Genomic DNA, 19,093 nt, shown 5'->3' with positions numbered 1-19,093 from the left:
ATTAGAAAAATGAGCCGTGTAGTCCATCGGTTGAAATTGATCCATTCTGTACACGAGTGCAGTAATATTCAGCAGTGTTTTTTACCGACAAGATGGCGGCTGTGTACTTTCCGGTCACGTGACTGCAAGATCTCTGTTATCTGAACTACAGAGATGTGCTGAATGTAAACAGTACAGGAAATGGGTGGGTGGTTATTTGTGTTTTTAAAATGGACTGACATTTGGTAGACTGAATCTTTCTGTGCTCCTATAGTTAACTTCCCAAACCATTTGTAACCATTTAAAGCGAGACAGCCTTTCAATTTCATAAAATCGGTGAAATTTAGTTCCCTCTGAAATTTGGTCGTTGTGATGTGTTCTGTAATATCTCACAAAATATCCGGCCATTTTGTGGGTGGGAAGTTATTTACTTTAAAGGGATTCCCTAGCAAATAATGTGCATGAAATCGCTCGCTTTGCACAGTCAAGCAGACAGAGGAAGTCCGTGTGCTGTGCATGCGCAGGTTTACCTTTGTCTGTGCACTGACAGTTCCATCATTCTGTCGCTAAACGAACAGCTGATCACACCGAGGTGCTTGCTGAGTGCCGATATTTATTAGTTTGGTCCCGCATTTCCTTTCCTTTGCAACATAATGTCTTTTTATTTTTTTCGTGGTCTGGTTTCCATCAAATCCTGCGCTCTGATTGGCTGGCGAGCGGGTTCATATCCTACGATACGGACCCTGGTTACGGACCTCTGGCAACTCGCTCGTTCACAACAACAACAAACATAGCAATTTTTGTCAACATTTGTTTTCGCATTTCTCAGGAGAATAGCATTAATTTTATATCATGGATAGTGACAACAACAGTCTTCACAGCGAAAGCGGGTTTTACTACCCTGATGAAGAAGAAATAAAAGAAAACATTTCAGGAGAAAGCTAAAAACCTCTAACTGTTGCTAACACCAAGCAAAAACATGGCTGAATCCTGAATGACTCAATTTTGTATAAATAGGGGACTACATAGGTGGCAAAATGTAGTTTTTTTTTTTTTTTCCTGCCATGGCAGTGCACTTGTATACCGAGGAGGAAGCCATTTGCATTACAGCCGTGAATGAGGATTCAAAATGGCGGCTCGGCTCGGTTTTCCCTTTCGGGCGCTCTCGTTTTCTGTTAGAATTTGGTAAAGAAAAAAATAAATATATTATTTACCAGCTTAAGGTCGGTCCATATGGTGAAATACCGTGACCCCAGCCTTCAGTACTTTCAAGACCTCGGTCACAGTATGTCATGATACGGACCTCCCAGCTGGTAAATAACATCTTTCTTCTCACTTTGTTACTGTACTCGGTCTTTCACGTTTCATTCACACACTCGTGTCCTCCATTTTTCTCTCCTGTTTCAAATTTGTATCCCACAATGCCTTGCACGTGATGCATGACGTAGTATCTTGAATCGAGTCCCAAAAAAAAAAAGCCAAGGATGGCTCACGTGACATAATAGTTCCACCATTGATTAAACAGTGTATCTAGTGACGTCAAAAATAAATTGAAAAAATGGATATGGTGTTAGTCAGTCATGGTATATCCTGGATATACCATTCACTGATTTCACAGTTTAAAGCTATACGACCAACTCGAGTCTTTTTTTTTTTTTTAAATAAATACAATAAAGACAGACAAAAATAGAATTTGTTAATGCAATTGAAACATTAACATTTAAGTCAGGGGGATTTTCAACTGGACACATTAACCACACAAATCAATAGTTTTAACAGCTTTCTGATTTTGTGAGTTAGTTATTGTTATGTACAGCTTGGTCTCTTTTTCAAATACCAAAAATAACAGTTTAGTAACTGACTCGAGTCACAACTGTGGTCTTGCAAGCATTTGTGTGTGTGTAGATCTATGTATCATGATCATACCTAGCGAAGCAGGTGAGAACATGGTTAAAAAAATGAAATAAATAGGTTAAAAAAAATTTTTTTAATTACATGATAGCATGGTACATTGCACATGCGCAGGTCTAAGGTTGCTCCGACGTAAATAACAAACATGGCTGCCTCCAGTGAGTTTATGCTGAGATTCAATTTCAACACTTAGTTTTTAATTTTTTTTAATGAGGGGTATGAATCGAATATAACATGCACAGAGAGGCACCGGTAATTATGGATTCTGTTTGGTGACTGGCATAGTACTGTTTTTTTTCGGGGCACCCCTCAGAAAATAGTATTATGTCAGTCACCCTCAGAGAATCTGTAATTTCAGCCGGAGCCTCTCAGTGCATGGTATATTTGATTAATATCACATTTAATAGTACTGAAAATGCTTTGTGAGGTGTGCACATTGACCAGGTTGTGTCCATTTGAAAATTATTATTAACACATGGTTGCATGTAGCAACTTTTTTTTTCTTCTTCTATCTTTTTATCTTTCGATCTGATACATTGCATCTTGTAGTTCTGACTGCCGGTTTCATGCATGTTCCCCTTTGTCTGTCTGTCTGTCCTCTCTCTCTCTCGCGCTCTCTCTCTCTCTCTCTCTCGTGCGCGCGCGCGCACACGTACCTTGTAGAGCAGGTTTGGCAGGTGCTTTTTTTTGACTGCTTAAGATGGCAGGTGCAGTGTGACAACATAAGTGATATTTTTGCACTCTCACCTGGCAACAGGAGTGTTTGTGTGTGTATGTGCACACGTGTCTGGGTGTGCGTATTCTGCCCAAACAGCAGGTTTGTAGAGGTAGAGAACTGGATGTACAGTTACTAACATACAAACACCGGCTCCTCACAGGCAGCTTCAGAGGGAGTGTTTATGAAGAAATTGATTGAGCAGGTTTGGAATTGGACGACATTACACAAAAGAGCGAGTGAAACCTTTTCTGTTCTTTTCTGTTCTTAATATCACCTCGGTTTTCTTTATTGATTTCTGGTCTTGGAGAAAATCATTGAGTAGACTGAGATTAGCAAGGTGTACTGGTAAGTAAGCTGACTTGAATAGTTCACCAACAAAGGGTAAACTTTTTTTTTTTTATTAATAAACAGTGGAAAGATTACAATTGATGTTAAACAGATTTAGTTACTCATATTATATGGTTATTTTTCTTATTGTTTTGTTGTTAGTCATTATGAGTAGCTACCAAATTGATTACCACTATTTTATTTAAAGAATATACTGTACTTGCTCTAGCTGGAAGCTTGTACATTTAATAAATGTGACAAAGTGCATATCACGGGTAAAGTCAGGAGCAAGATCAATGTAATTCTATTTTATATTAAACTTTGGTCAAATATCTGTCACATTTTGCATTTTGTGCAGTTTTTTTACCTTGCGCAGTATCAGAAAAATTCAGTTGAAATCGAGCCATTTGAGGCGAGTTGGTCCGCCTCTGAAAAAACTTGGCATTTGAATTTCCCGGCAAACATTGATTTTCGTGACATCGCGTGCGGGACGCCTCCCTCTGAATCCTACGTCAGCGCTAATTTGTTTATGAGAAAACGACATTATCACGTAATTATTAAAATGGTTAACAGATGTATCGTAGGAGGGTGTAGCAACACCAATCTTGATGGGATTAGTACTCATCGTTTTCCAAAAGACCGGACAATGAGAGAGAAACGGGAGCGCTTGGTCTACACAGGCTGTGCACTGAAACTGTGCAAAGCTCACGCAGCCTGCTCGCGCTTCTGCAGTTGACGTCACGAATCTGGCTCCAGACTCCCTTGGAATTTTTCCAGACGCATTTTATTTTATTTTTTTCTGCTGTAGACAGATGGCCTTGTGCAAAATTACCCTTCTGGATGAGTGTGTAAAGGGACATACTTTCATATTTAAAAAAAAATGTAATTGGTCCAAAATATGCACTTTAACATTTGACTTTTATATATAGTGTCCCAAAAATCTGGATCCATAGGCAATTATTTGTTTAAATACAGATATTACAACAGATGTTCAAATTGATGGCCTTGGACTTCACAACACTTGTGTATATGCTGAATACAAGAACGTTGAACATTTCTTAATGTATTACAATTGATGATGATTCATCAGATAAGTAATAAATAAATCCCTGTTGATCCAGACTTTTGGGATGCTCTGTGTACGTATATTGCAGAGCCCTGGATTTAACAACAGTTGTAGTTGAATGACTGACTAGGTCTTGTGTAGTAAAATGGTAATCTTTGAGTGTTTTTCAAGCCAAACAGATTTAGCCTACTTTTTTCTTTCCCCCAGTGACACAAGATTTAGTTTGCCGAAGAGATAGGACTGTTATACAGATAAGAATATAATGATTCCCAAAATATTGTGAAACAGCAATGGTAAGAAGTTGTAGTGTTAACTGAGTCAGTTGTAATAGGTTTATGTAGTTACAGTGTCTGTAAGGGTATAATGGGGACTGATTTATACTTAACAAACTAGAAGCAACACTGTAATAGCTCTGGATATGAAATAGGCCTTGTCCTATTTTACATGAGGGTTCATGCATTTCGAAAATGAAATTGAAATTAATTTGCCCAGTGGCAGATCTGATCTCAGAGAGTTTTCTTTACCCTCAGGAATTTGTCTTTGGAACTGGAATTCCCCCCCCCCCCCCCCCCCTCTTTTTCCTCCCCCTCCACTAGAGACTTGGAGAAATTTCCAGTGCTGCCATTAGAGTATGGCTAGTGGGAATACTGAGGCAGATGGCAGTGTTGGTGTGGAAAGCAAAATAGTTCATTAACTGGAAAAGAGGAAAGCTGATTACACGTTGGCTGAGAGCATTGTGAAAACCCAGGACAACTGGTGTGTGTGTGTGTGTGTGTGTGTGAGGGGTAAATAATAATTTGTGAAATAATACTATGCACTGTTAAATCTAAGCCTTTTGGAAGCAGACGGTACACACAGATATATACGCTCAAATATTCAGTAATGCAGGACTCGTGTGATCATCATAATTATAAAGACTATCATGTAAAGAAAAAGAGTTTATGTAGTGTAAGAGTACGGGCATGTGTAACTGTCTGCATGTTAGTTGTCATGTTTTGTAAGTTTCACTATGTAAAGAAAACAAAAGTCTCATAATGCAGTAAAAATTAATAAATCTGATCATTGGAAACTTCTTGAAGTGAAGCTTTTATTCACTATGACATACTTTTATAAATACATTAGCAAAGTGTGATTTAAACAGAATTTCCTGATTTTTACTTGGGTATAAATAGTTCCTATTAAGTCAGACACTGATACTCAATCTTTAGACAGAGCTAGAGACTCATTTGAGCAATGACCAACTAATCAATAGGCTGTCTCTCTCTCTGCCTGAGAAATATTTTGGCCAGTAAATTGGTGATCTGGTAAAGGTCAAGTGTCTCCTCTAGTTTCAGGTATTTCAGAAGAGAAAGTGTGCGCGTTTTGGATCTTGGATGTTTATTTTTTTATTTTTTGTCTCTTTCTAGAACTCTCATCCTCACTTTTGGAGTATTCTTCTGGGTCATTGGATTTGGTGTTGAAAAAGAAAACCTCACCTCTTCCCAGATCATGTCACAACTACATTGTTGGGAAGGCCTGCCACGATCCCTCAGCTGCACAGAGAAATTCAGCATCACCGAGACCTGAAGGTACATCCAGATCATTACATATTTATCCAGGCATGTGACAAGGGCTTTGTTTTGTTGTGAGGGCTAAATACACATCTACGACCTCATGTGAGGACAGTTCATTTCTGGCAAAGTCGTATGAGCATAACGTGGCGCAATAGAAGTGTGTAAACTCATGCTTGTGTGTCATGCTGCCCTTATTTTATGTTTTGTCTCAAAAATTTTGCTTTCCATTGGCTGTTAACTGTATTTAATTTTAAAAAACCTACAATCTAGTTATAATGATTGTGCAACCTGTAGCTTTATAGAAATTTACTACTCTAATTGTATGATGATTCTGATTGATGAACATAAAAAAAAAACATGAATAACCTATTTATTCACCTCCCCACTATTGAGCTGTGTTGTAATAACAGCTTGGCAATTTCAGCTGTCCCCGTCCCCTGCGTTTCTTTGAAATGGTTGTATGTTTCTCCAAGAGCTGTCTTGAAACTCCTTAAGGAAAATCACTGATTGCTCAGTTTTCAATGGAAGTGTTGGGTTAAACACTTTTTAAAGCATAATTATATATTATTTGTGCATCTCAAACAATTAGATTATCGTGAAAAAGTTTTTAAAAACATTTTGTAATTTAATTCAAAAAGGGGGGCGGCACGGTGGTGTAGTGGTTAGCGCTGTCACCTCACAGCAAGAAGGTCCGGGTTCGAGCCCCGTGGCCGACGAGGGCCTTTCTGTGCGGAGTTTGCATGTTCTCCTCGTGTCCGCGTGGGTTTCCTCCGGTTTCCCCCACAGTCCAAAGACGTGCAGGTTAGGTTAACTGGTGACTCTAAATTGACCGTAGGTGTGAGTGTGAATGGTTGTCTGTGTCAGGCCTGTGATGACCTGGCGACTTGTCCAGGGTGTACTCCGCCTTTCACCCGTAGTCAGCTGGGATAGGCTCCAGCTTGCCTGTGACCCTGTAGAACAGGATAAAGCGGCTAGAGATAATGAGATGAGATGAATTCAAAAAGGTAAACTTTCATAGATTCTATATTCAATACACAAATATTTCAAGCCTTTTTTTGTTTTTATTTTTATTATTATGCTTATAGCTCATGAAAATCAGAAATCCAGTATCTCAAATTTTTAGAATATTTCCTTAGATCAATCAAAAAAGGATTTACAATACAGAAATGTCCAACCTCCTGAAAAAATGTTTGTTTATACACTCAATACTTGGTTGGGGCTCATTTACCACAAATTACTGTATCAGTGCAGCAGAGCATGGAGGCAATCAGCTTGTGGCACTGCTGAGGTATTATTGAAGCCCAGGTTGCTTTGATGGTGGCCTTCAGCTTGTCTGTATTTTCGTGTTGGGTGTTTCTCATCTTCCTCTTAACAATATCTAATAGATTTTTTATGGGGTTCAGGTCAGGCGAGTTGGCTGGCCAGTCAAGCACAGTAATATTATGGTCAGCAAACCATTTGGTAGTAGTTTTGGCACTGTGGGCAGGTGCCAAGTCCTGCTGGAAAAGGAAATCAGCATCTCCATGAAGCTTGTCAGCAGGTAGAAGCATGAAGTGCTTTAAAATCTTCTGGTAGATGGCTGTATTGACTTTGGACTTGATAAAACACAGTGGACCAACACCAGCAGATGACATGGCACTCCAAATCATCACAGACTGCAGAAACTTCACACTGGACTTCAAACACCTTGGATTCTGTGCCTGTCCACTCTTCCTCCAGACTCTAGGACCTTGATTTACAAATTAAATGCAACATTTACTTTCATCTATAAAGAGGACTTTGGACCACTGAGTAACAGTTCAGTTCTTTCTCTCCTTAGCCCAGGTAAGATGCTTCTGACATTGTCTCTGGTTCAGGAGTGGTTTGATATGAGGAATGCGACAGTTGTAGCCCCTTTCCTGAAGACGTCTGTGCGTGGTGGCTCTTGATGCTCTGACGCCAGCCTCAGTCCACTCCTTGTAAAACCCTCCCAAGATCTTGAATCAGCTTTTCTTGACAATCCTTTTGTGGCTGTGGTCATCCCTGTTGCTTGTGCACTTTTTCCAGCCAGCCTTTTCAGTAATGACCTGCTGTGGCTGTCAATCATCTTCTGGACAACTGTCAAATCAGCAGTCTTCCCCATGGCTGTACTGAACTAGACCATGAGATCCATGGTATTTATACTGTTTTACTCAAAATCGAAATGAAAAATTCTCCTATTTTGAGGTTTGTTTTTTTGGCTATAGGCCATAATAATAAAAATTTAAAATGGACAAATGCTTGAAACACTTTAGTTTATGTGTAATGAGTGCAGAAGAGGGCGGCACGGTGGTGTAGTGGTTAGCGCTGTCGCCTCACAGCAAGAAGGTCCTGGGTTCGAGCCCCGGGGTCGGCGAGGGCCTTTCTGTGCGGAGTTTGCATGTTCTCCCCGTGTCCGCGTGGGTTTCCTCCGGGTGCTCCGGTTTCCCCCACAGTCCAAAGACATGCAGGTTAGGTTAACTGGTGACTCTAAATTGACCGTAGGTGTGAATGTGAGTGTGAATGGTTGTCTGTGTCTATGTGTCAGCCCTGTGATGACCTGGCGACTTGTCCAGGGTGTACCCCGCCTTTCGCCCGTAGTCAGCTGGGATAGGCTCCAGCTTGCCTGCGACCCTGTAGAAGGATAAAGCGGCTAGAGATAATGAGATGAGATGAGATGAGTGCAGAAGATATAAAAATTTTACTTGATGGAAGATATTGAACTTTTTCATGATGTTCTAATTGTTTGAGATGCACTAGTGTGTGTATTTATACACAGTATAGTAATGAATATTTGATGTGTATTTTCAGACAGACAAATGTATTAGGATGTCTTAACCTGCCTCACCAGTATCATATTAGGGTTTTGGTTATAATCAGTCATTTTTAGTGTTATGTTTTACAAGAACCAGTCAAGAGAAAGACACTTTAGAAGGAACATCTGGAATGGCTGCCCTCATTTTATTTAAGTGTGCTTTAAGGGAACATGATCAGAACCACTTGGAATGCAGATAGTCACCAGTAGAGAACCAACAGACCAGTGACAAAAGTTTTATTTATTTCAAAACTATACTAACCATCACCTCAGAGCTGCATTGTGAGTACATGAGCATTTTATAGAGATGATGAATCACCTCTTTATTTATTTATGGGGAAGAGTTGTAATATACAGTATGCACCCATGCATGGCAGTACAGACACTGCCTTAGGGTTGCACAAGATACTGAACTGAAAAAGTGTCACATGGCAAATAACTGAAAATGGTAATAGCCTGTTCCTCTGAAACAACAGCGATACGTTCATGTAAAATATAACAATGGGCAATGTTTAGCGTAACATGCATACAATTATAACGTGAGAGCAGCGCCATTTTGGGAAACAAATTTCCAGCATTTCCATGAAAAAAGTATCAAATATGTGGGGTTTTGTTTTTGTTTTTTGTTTTTTGCTTAATTGGTGAGGTTTTTAATCGAAACTCCCTGTCATTGTGGCTTTTAAAATTCAAACTAAAAATTTCAGTTCCTGTCAAGAGCTTTGAACTAATGATAGTTTAAAAAGTACCAAGTTTGTTACCCTATGAAACACTTAATGTATTAGTGCAGGAGCTATAACCATTTAATAAAGCTAAGCTTTATGGTAGTTACTAATATATCATCCACGAATAATATGCAACAATTCAAAAATATTTTATTTTTTTAATCAATAGAGGGTAAAGTGTAAAATCTGTTTCTCAATCTTGCTCATTTTTATGTAAGCATCAAGTCTCCTTCCTTCTTAAGCATACTTGTACGTTTAAAAAAAAAATCTGATCTTAAACATGCAGTGGATATTTTTTCATTGCTGTTTCCTGTCACTTTGCTTTTGCAGTTACTGTTCATGATTAGTTCTGCACAGTTCTTTCTCTGCTATTGTATCATTTTAGTACCAATATTGCTGTACTTAACCTGATTTATAGTGTTTTTTAAAGTAAGAATGTTCATGGTATCTTAGACTTGTTTTCGTGGTTGACCGTCTTTAAAGGAGATACGCAGAACCTTTATTTTTAAATAAATTTGAGCGGATAGTATCTCCATCCTTGACGCTTGTATGCTGCATAAACGGGAATTTAAAAATATATATATTTTTGAGAGTTAAAATCGACCGCAAAGTTGGCATTCGAGCTGCCCCTCTGAGCCAGCCAGCCCTGAGTGCGTGACGTCACTACGTTAATCGGTTTTAAGGCTGAGGCCTTTTACAGCTATAAACCAAAGTCATATAAATAAATAATTTATGGTGAAAGTAAGAAATACCATTACCGACTTGCTCAACTAAGACTGATTTAACGTCATTGATTGTGGGTTGACTCTCACTAAAACAGGATAGGTGTTATAACTTATGCAACATAGATGTACAGTGCTCAGCGTAAATGAGTACACCCCCTTTGAAAAGTAACATTTTAAACAATATCTCAATGAACACAAACAATTTCCAAAATGTTGAAAAGACAAAGTTTAATATAACATCTGTTTAACTTATAACATGAAAGTAAGGTTAATAATATAAACTTAGATTACACATTTTTCAGTTTTACTCAAATTAAGGTGGTGCAAAAATGAGTACACCCCACAACAAAAACTACTACATCTAGTACTTTGTATGGCCTCCATGATTTTGAATGACAGCACCAAGTCTTCTAGGCATGGAATGAACAAGTTGGCAACGTTTTGCAACATCAATCTTTTTCCATTCTTCAACAATGACCTCTTTTAGTGACTGGATGCTGGATGGAGAGTGATGCTCAACTTGTCTCTTCAGAATTCCCCAAAGAAAATAATTTCTTTACACCACAAAGGTGAAGTCTACAAGAAGATCAGCAAAGCTTTACTTATCAGTTAGAATACTATAGCAAAAGTGGTACAAAAATTTAAGAAAGATGGAACTGCAACCATCTCACAGAGACGTCCAAGTCGTCCACGGAAGTTAACACCTCGACAGGGGCATCTTCTGATGAGAAGGGTTGAAGAAAATCAGCATGCAAGTTCACTGCAGTTATCTAAAGAAATAGAAAGCCAAACTGGGGTGACTATTTCCCGTGACACAATACGGCATATGCTGCAGAGGAATGGCATGCATGGATGCCGTCCACGAAAGAAGCCTCTCCTAAAGCCCAGGCACAAAAAAGCCCGCCTAGAGTTTGCCAGGGCCCATGCTGACAAAGATGAAGACTACTGGGACTCTATACTCTGGAGTGATGAGACCAAGATAAATGTTTTTGGAACTGATGGCTTCAAAACTGTATGGCATCGCAAAGGTGAGGAATACAAAGAAAAATGCCTGGTGCCTACAGTGAAACATGGTGGTGGCAGTGTCCTTATGTGGGGCTGCATGAGTGCTGCTGGTGTCGGGGCGCTGCATTTCATTGATGGCATCATGAATTCACAGACGTATTGCTCTATACTGAAAGAGAAGATGCTACCATCACTCCGTGCCCTTGGTCGTCGTGCATTTTTCCAACATGACAATGATCCTAAACGCACATCTAAGGCCACTGTTGGATTTCTGAAGGAGAACAGGGAGAAAATGATTCAGTGGCCAAGTATGTCTTCTGATCTGAACCCAATCGAACACCTATGGGGAATTCTGAAGAGACAAGTTGAGCATCACTCTCCGTCCAGCATCCAGTCACTAAAAGAGGTCATTGTTGAAGAATGGAAAAAGATTGATGTTGCAAAATGTCGCCAACTTGTTCATTCCATGCCTAGAAGACTTGGTGCTGTCATTAAAAATCATGGAGGCCATACAAAGTACTAGATGTAGTAGTTTTTGTTGTGGGGTGTACTCATTTTTGCACCACCCTAATTTGAGTAAAACTGAAAAATGTGCAATCTAAGTTTATATTATTGACCTTACTTTCCCGTTATAAGTTAAACAGATGTTATATTAAACTTTGTCTTGTCAACATTTTGGAAATTGTGTTCATTGAGATATTGTTTAAAATGTTACTTTTCAAAGGGGGTGCACTCATTTACGCTGAGCACTGTACATGCATGTATTTTCACTGATAGAATGTAAAAGGCTAATTAAATAATCAGATGAACTGAGACAATGACATTCTTAAGCAAGTTAAATCTTGTACATCTTATATTAAATAAACTTAAACACACAATACAAGTTACATGTATTAATTTAAATGCAGGTAAACAACGTGTTTTTATCCAAATGAGAGTCGGAGCTTACCCGTCTGTGTTCTTGCTTCTTGAAGGCTGATCTTGTGGCCGATTGTTTCGAAACAATCTGACTTTCAGTTGTTCGTTCAGTTCTCCGTTCATTCGCTTCTTCCACGTAAGGGTGAGATGGCATCAATATCCAGTTTAGAAATACGACCGCTGCTCCACTCTTTTTCCATTTTCTCCATACTGAGTACTCCACCATTACTGCTCAGCTCAGGCAATTACTAAAGCCCGGGACGGAACGGGATGTCACTGGTTTTAGCAACAGCTGCGGGGAGGTCACTGCCCAAGCGATATGTCACGTCCCGTGCCGTCCCGGGTTTTAGCAACAACCCTTGGCTCACTCTGGGAAAACTGGTGCAACTAAACTCACTTTCCTTTTCTTGTAGTTTTATTTAATTGTCGATACTGCACCCTCTTTCAGTACGGGCTTATAGCCAACGCTGCTCAACAGATCAGAGGTTTTGTACGAGTCTTCAGTAAAATGTGCAGAGCAGAGGAGAGACTACTTCATAGGCACCCAATGTGCCCGTGAACTTCTCGCAAAATGCGTCCAAATCTTTGCAGTTTGAACATTCTTGGGCCATGAATGCAACGTAAATCCACCTTCTGTCGTGTTGCTGCACCGACCAGCAACACATCTATGTGGCATGGCAGTAAATTGGCTTAAAATGGAGGATCGGAGTTGCAGTCTGCTCTGTGTTTTAGTGTGGCGGAAATGGCGATGAGACCGATAGACTTCCTGCGGTGACGTTACGGACGTCAAGGTCATTCACTCAGACCGTTACCTATATGAATCACTTTAATCTTAAAAAATACTATATTAGATTTATTGTTAACACTTAAAACTATTCCTGTGCCATTCTTGAGGTCTCAAGACATTTATAAACGAAAGTGAGGCCATGGCTCTGTGTATATGCTTTAAGTCAAAGCAGTATTTAAATAATACTGAAACCTTCAAGGCATCCCACCAGGGGGCATTGTTAGATGGGAAGTACCCCTTTTTATTGGGCCAATCCTTTCAAATGTTTACATTAGTTATGATGATGATGATGATGATAGGTTACTCTAGAATAATTCGCAACATTTAACAATTGTCAGCATCAATTTTTAGTTTTAAAGAAGCGTTAACCATCACATGGTCTCCACTTTGGTATGTTTTTGGAGACAGGTCTTACTGCTGAATGTCCCTTTTTTCCAGAGTAATTCAACTCTATCTCCATTTAAAGGAATTGTTTATTTAAGCACATGAGTTAAAGATGAAAAATAAAGATCGACTTTCTGAAATTCATCACTTCTGTGCGTTGTCGCTCTTATAATTCACGTGTGTGTGTTGTCTTTTTCAGTAGTAGTGAGAGAGAGGAAGGAAGTGTGAAGAGCACAGCTCAGAGTACACATATCTGCACACAACCTTAAGTTTATTTTCTCACTCAAACATGCACTATATCAAGCACGTACCACATGAACATACTAATTTTATACATTTTGCATGTTGTGCATTTATGCAGAGGGACTTCTGAGTTTATGCTGAGAGGTACAAATAAAACTTTGTGGGTTTATGTTCGGGTGAATGTGTTCTTGTGCAACCACAGTATGACTGATTTCTACTTCCTGTTCACAAAGCAGGAAGCTTTTGGTTGTGTGAACGGCTAGTCTGCACCTTTTTGTTGTCTGTTTCGAACTTTGTTCATCTGTAATCAGTGGACTTGGACTTAACAATATGGAAACTTCATCACATGGCCATGTGCTGAGTAACTCAGACTGGTCCTTCACCATGCTGCAAAGACTTGTCTGATTTTTTTTTCCCCTCTCCTCCCTTTTTTTAAAAAATTTGTTTCTTTTTTTTCTTAGTGCCCCCTAAGCCCACATATCTACTGGCTTTGCGACAGGGCAAGCAGCCACAGCAAATCCCTCCAGCGCCTTGTCGCCCTCTCCCAATCCCTCCGCCTAAACAAAAAACGCTCACATACAAGCAGCAGAAACATCCTGCCAAGAGTGTGTGTCTCCTCATTGAGAAGTTTGAAAACTCCAGGTAAGGATAAAGTATTTGTGTATCTTCATGGTGTTTGTGATGTTCATGCAGTGTTATTGGATTATTACTACATGATGATGATGATATCTGCAAAGGTTGTGTGCACTTAACTTTATGTGCTTTTATATGTTCGTCACCAGAAATGTTTTGTAATGACTGCTGGTTACTAATGACTTATTCTGCCTCGATTGCAGTTTTTTCACCTCCTTTGTCCTTTGTATTCTTTCTTTTACATGTATCCATAGCAACATAGTGCTCTATTATAAAGAGAAACAGTAGTCCCACTTTTTAAATTAAAACGTTTCTATGTGTGTAGTTTATACGTAAACTGCAAATGCGGCTAAAATGTAACTACTCTCGGTATGCATTGTTACAGTTGGATTATAATACGCTTTAGTAAATATACCATCACCTTCAATTTTGGCTTATTATAGTTCAGATATGTATCTTGACAGTGGTTATAGCATGTTCTCTTTCCTGTACTTTCATCTGTGTAATAGGGTGCTGGTTTTCAAATAAGACTTTGTTCCTCATAGTATCAGGGAGTGTTTAATGAGCTACATTATAAAAATATAAAAATTTGCAACCACCTAGTTAATGTCAACTTGCTAATGACAACACTTCGCTAGTCCTACTGCTTATAATTACATTGTAATGCAGCCTATATTTGATGACAACAGTTGCCTCATACTAACCATACAGGCACTGTCCATTCTAATGCTCGAATAACAGTTTAATTACTGTACAGTAATTGTACACACAATGGGCAGTACCTGCAAGGCAATGGCAAAAAAAGTAGACGTTTCCTATGCTTTTTCTGTGCAAATACTGTAACGCTACAGTATTTTTTTTTTCCAACTGCATTTGAATTGCTGTACTCAGTGATACAAGTACATCTAGATAAACATTATGTAGGTTGCACAGTAAGTACTTTTCATAATGTCGATCATTCAGATACTACCTGAAGGAAAGGCCTGTTCAAAATTAAGCAGCTTAGACTAAAACAATTAGGCTACACTCTCCACAATAAAGTTACCAAAGTGCACTTTTATGTTGTGTTTTTTCTTTTTAATCTCTGTGGTGGTACCATATTTAACTTGAACAATTAAATATTTTGTACCTTAAGCAACAATTTGGGGCACGTAATCAGACCTTAAGGACCAATTTAAAGATTTAGTCTGAACTATAGTTAGTTATAGATTCACCTCATGCACCTTCCCAAATCAGAGATGCACAATAAAGGTACATGTACCACAGAGATAAGTACTAGTTTGTTACTTTTTTTATTTCTAAGAGTGTAACTCCAAAATCACAAAACGATGAGCAAAAGTTGATGCATATGTATTTCTATAAGATGTAATGCTGTATTCCATCTGTAACAATCATACATCATTAGTGGTGTTATAGTTGCATGTTTAGTTGATATGTCACTAAACAGGTATTAGAGACAGCATGAAGTGGGACTGATTGAGTTATTTGATGTTCTCAGTAATTTTGATTAGCTCACTTCATGTTCAAAGATGCAGCTTGCTTCAGTCTTTTGTTTCAACATGAGCACTTGATGTTGTAACTGGGGCAAAATCTTCTAATAATGCAAAACAGGAGAATTTCAAACAATAACAATTTATTATTTTATTGATTTAATAGACCCATTTATCCAAAGCAAATTACAGCTGAGATATGATCCATACACCGAGCTGAGCAGGTTAAGGTTAAGGGCTTTGCTCAAGGGCCAAGAATTGTGGGGTTGTTTGTTTTGTTGGCCAGTCCTGAGATTTGCTCTATGTAAACAGAGACTTGCTTTGTAGCACCAGCTTTTGAATCCTGCCATTTCATTTACCTGCAAAGAAAAATAACAGATATTGATGTATACATGTTTGTTCCTTCTTAGGGCCCCAATTCTGGGAGTCCAACCCAGAAGTCCCCTCCGTTTGCACTTGAGGATGGAGGATACAGGACCTGAAAGCACAGAACAGCCTCAATTTAATGGATCAGAGGTGAAGGACTCTGGGAACACATACTTCACAGATGAAATTGCACTTAAAAAGGATATGGAATTGCCTGCTTTAGACTTTTTACGAATAGACTGTGTCAGTGACGCAGGCAGTCAAGACAAACTTGACCAAGAGTGCCACAGTGGGGATTTGGACATTGACCAGAACGATTCCGACGATAACCACAGCAATACAGAACATACAGTTAAAGACCTAGATCATAACAATATCGACACAGGACATGGTGTTGGAAGTTTAATAGGTGGCCCATGTGCAGGGGAGGCTAACAGTGTGGCAGAAGCAAACGGAAAGATACCAAATCGTGACAGTGGAATCGACAGCCCATCCTGTGGAGCGGAGGGAGAGGCATTTCCAAATGAGCTTCCCATTGAAGAAGAAAGGAATGACAGTGTAGCTACAGAAACGGAGAGCGTGTCTTGTGTCACCAGTAGTAATAAGCGGGATTCAACACAGGACGAAGATAGCGACTTGGATGAAGGGAGCAGCGAAGAACCAGAGAGCCTAGAAGTCAAAGTACGTAAGACTATATACATACAGACACACACTAATCTAATCGAGACTTATGGCACTTATAAGATTATGCCAGAGTCCACTTACATTAGCAAAGGCATAATGTTCAGTATCATCAATAGCATCTGTACCTCATATCAACTTCCTCTTTCCCCATTTATCTTCCTCCTTAAAGTAGCTGGTGTGGTTTTGATAAATTTAATGTCCCACAAAATGACGTTTTAGAACTGACATCTTAACCACATTATCCTGGCCCTTGGTGGTACATTTTGTATGTATGCATGTCTGTAAAGATAAGCTGACTTGCACCCAAAGAGAATGGAGAACTACTGTTTTATTTGAATTAATTACTTAATTTTGATTAGATTAGACTAAATGCAGTTGGCATCTAACCAGAACTGCAACTAGCAAAAGAGCACTGAGTGATGTGTGGCAAGAAAGAGACAAATGAAGTAGGATGGCTGCAAAGTGACAGTGCAAATGGCATGATATGAGTAACATGAGTCCAGAGACATGGATTAATGTAATCAAATACATTACAGTGCAGATGGATTGGCGTATTAGTGAATATGGATCCAGTTGGATCAGAGTGGAATCCAAAGACACTACGGTACAACTGAATGCAAGGTGCAAGGACAAGAGTATGCAAACTGTGTATAGTTGATTCATGTCCCACAAGCACTCGGGAAATTTGGTGAAGGGGGAATAGCACTGTTAAACAAATTGACAGCTGATGGGATGAAGCTGTTCCTTAGCCTGCTGTTGTGTCACTCTTTATTACCTATGCATTCTTCGTCATCGATATTTGTATTTTTAATCCATTTATATTTGGTATACCCTTAATCCAACCAGCATGTTTATCAATGTATATTTTGATTTCGGAAATAATTACTGTCAAGATGACAAACAGTAAATAGAAATTCATATAAATAGGAAGAACATACTCTTTCTCATGTTTGTATTCTTGGATAATACCGTGTTAGCTGTTTTAAATATTTTAAATGTTTGAGCACATATCAGACAATGACTTCACCAGGCTTCAAAAGAAAATAGATGTCTGGAAAAGACAGGTACCCCGCCTCCTTTGCCTGTCCTGTCTTAGCTCGGTGGAAATGTAATTGTTCTTTCTCTTTAGTACCAAGTTATGTTGATTGGTTTCCGGAGTGGTGGTTGTCATCAGCGTCATTCATTTCATGCCGCCTTTTGTTTGTGCGTTTGTGTCTTCCTGTTTTGAATTCTGACAGCTTACAGGCAAAACCAGTATCAGGCTCTGCTCTTTCTAAAGTATATATTTGTCCAACTGTCCATCTCTTTTTCCTTTTATCCTTCATGGTCTTTCATTCTCAAATAATTTGCATTTTACTGAAAAGCCTCTATGAACCGACATGTTTAAAGTTGACCTAAAATGCAATGCAAATAAGGAACAAGGCATTGCATGCCACCACAGGTACATGTCTGACTTGGTGTTTCGAGAAAGCAAAGACATCTTCAGACTCGGCCTTCATTCTAAAGAAAACAAAACAGCTGTTGGTAAACAAGTTTGTTTTATAAAAAGAAACCGAGATGGTTGAGGACCCTCGTTTGAGAGAATTTTGATCTCTGAGACTGCAACTGCAGTTTTGTTAGAGTTGAATCAATTTAAGCAGCTTAATTACGATAAGGTCTGCATTATAGAAGACATTTTCATAGATCCTTGGAATATTAAAATGTAATTAAAATATCAGTTAGTGAGAGTTGGAGGGAATGTCACTGGAAAAATAAGAGTAGAAGAAACAGTAGCAAGACATATACTGTATGTGAAGTGGTAAGGTTTTTTTTTTTTTTTTAAATAAATCCAGGTGTGTCAGGAAGCATTCGTTCTTTCATTCTGATTCTCTACCAGAAACACCCTACACATATAAGTGCACACAGAACACACCCTAACAGTCTGTGTGTGCCTGTGGGCATATGTTATATCTTGGTGGTGGACCAGATGTCCCACTGAGGATAATAAAAAATTTTGACCATGTGAGGACGTGTGTGTGTGAGGGTGTGAGTGAGAAAGACATGCCATTTTTAGTGTTTCCTCTGTCATGGTGTGGCACGTTTACAGAAGAGAGAGCCTGAAAAAGCAGAAATGGAAGAAAGTCAATGAGTTCCATGTTAACCTAGGGGGTATAGTGAGCCCTAGAGTCAGGTTTGTATGAAGTTAAGCATTTGGTTTTGTTGGCAAACATCTGTCTCTGTGCATTTCTTGATGTACTTTGCCTCCTTTGTGTGTGTATGTGCGCACGCATATACATTGGATGTATACATCACCATCATGGCAAAACTGTAATTAAGAAGAAGAAGGATAAGAATAAGAGTTTTTATTTATATAGCACCTTTCTCAAAGCCAAGGTTACTTTAAATACCTGATAATATGTCAAAAAGGATTTTTTTTTTCTTGCACATGTATGATGAGTACCACTGAGAGCACAAAATCTAATAATGGTGGTGGAGCCATTTTTGTGCTTTTAGAGGATGTGTGTTAATTTTTGTGTTGAATAAAAAAAAAAGATGAATATATAATGTTATGTTGGGCTTTTTATATTACAGTATTTTAATTATTATATGATTTACATTATTTGCAAAAGTTTCATGTTTACGAACAAAGAAAATATTAGTATTGTTTTTCTATTATGGCAAAAGAGGTGGCGGGAGGAAGGGGTGGAGTCAGTCAGGGTCATCTGCTGTTAGAGCAGTAGGTTATGTTGGTAAGGAAGAGAAATAGATTTTAGACCATGGAAATGTGGAA

The 19,093-nt window shown here is 38.8% G+C and overlaps 1 protein-coding gene across 2 annotated transcripts in view; it reads left to right on the top strand.

Annotated features, from left to right (window-relative positions):
- fgd (faciogenital dysplasia) overlaps positions 1 to 19,093 on the top strand; it is a 121,623-nt gene that overhangs the window by 78,878 nt on the left and 23,652 nt on the right. For both annotated transcript variants that reach the window (XM_060931600.1, XM_060931599.1), the window contains exons 2-4: positions 5,408 to 5,569; positions 13,612 to 13,792; positions 15,684 to 16,320. In XM_060931600.1, the coding sequence (XP_060787583.1) occupies positions 5,408 to 5,569; positions 13,612 to 13,792; positions 15,684 to 16,320 (980 nt within the window). The remainder of the gene's footprint in view (positions 1 to 5,407; positions 5,570 to 13,611; positions 13,793 to 15,683; positions 16,321 to 19,093) is intronic.

This window comes from Neoarius graeffei, chromosome 10 (assembly GCF_027579695.1).
Source record: "Neoarius graeffei isolate fNeoGra1 chromosome 10, fNeoGra1.pri, whole genome shotgun sequence".
In the NCBI taxonomy this organism is placed as follows: domain Eukaryota; kingdom Metazoa; phylum Chordata; class Actinopteri; order Siluriformes; family Ariidae; genus Neoarius; species Neoarius graeffei.
The sequence above is the reverse complement of the archived record's forward strand: the minus strand, read 5'-3'. Positions and strand labels throughout refer to the sequence as shown.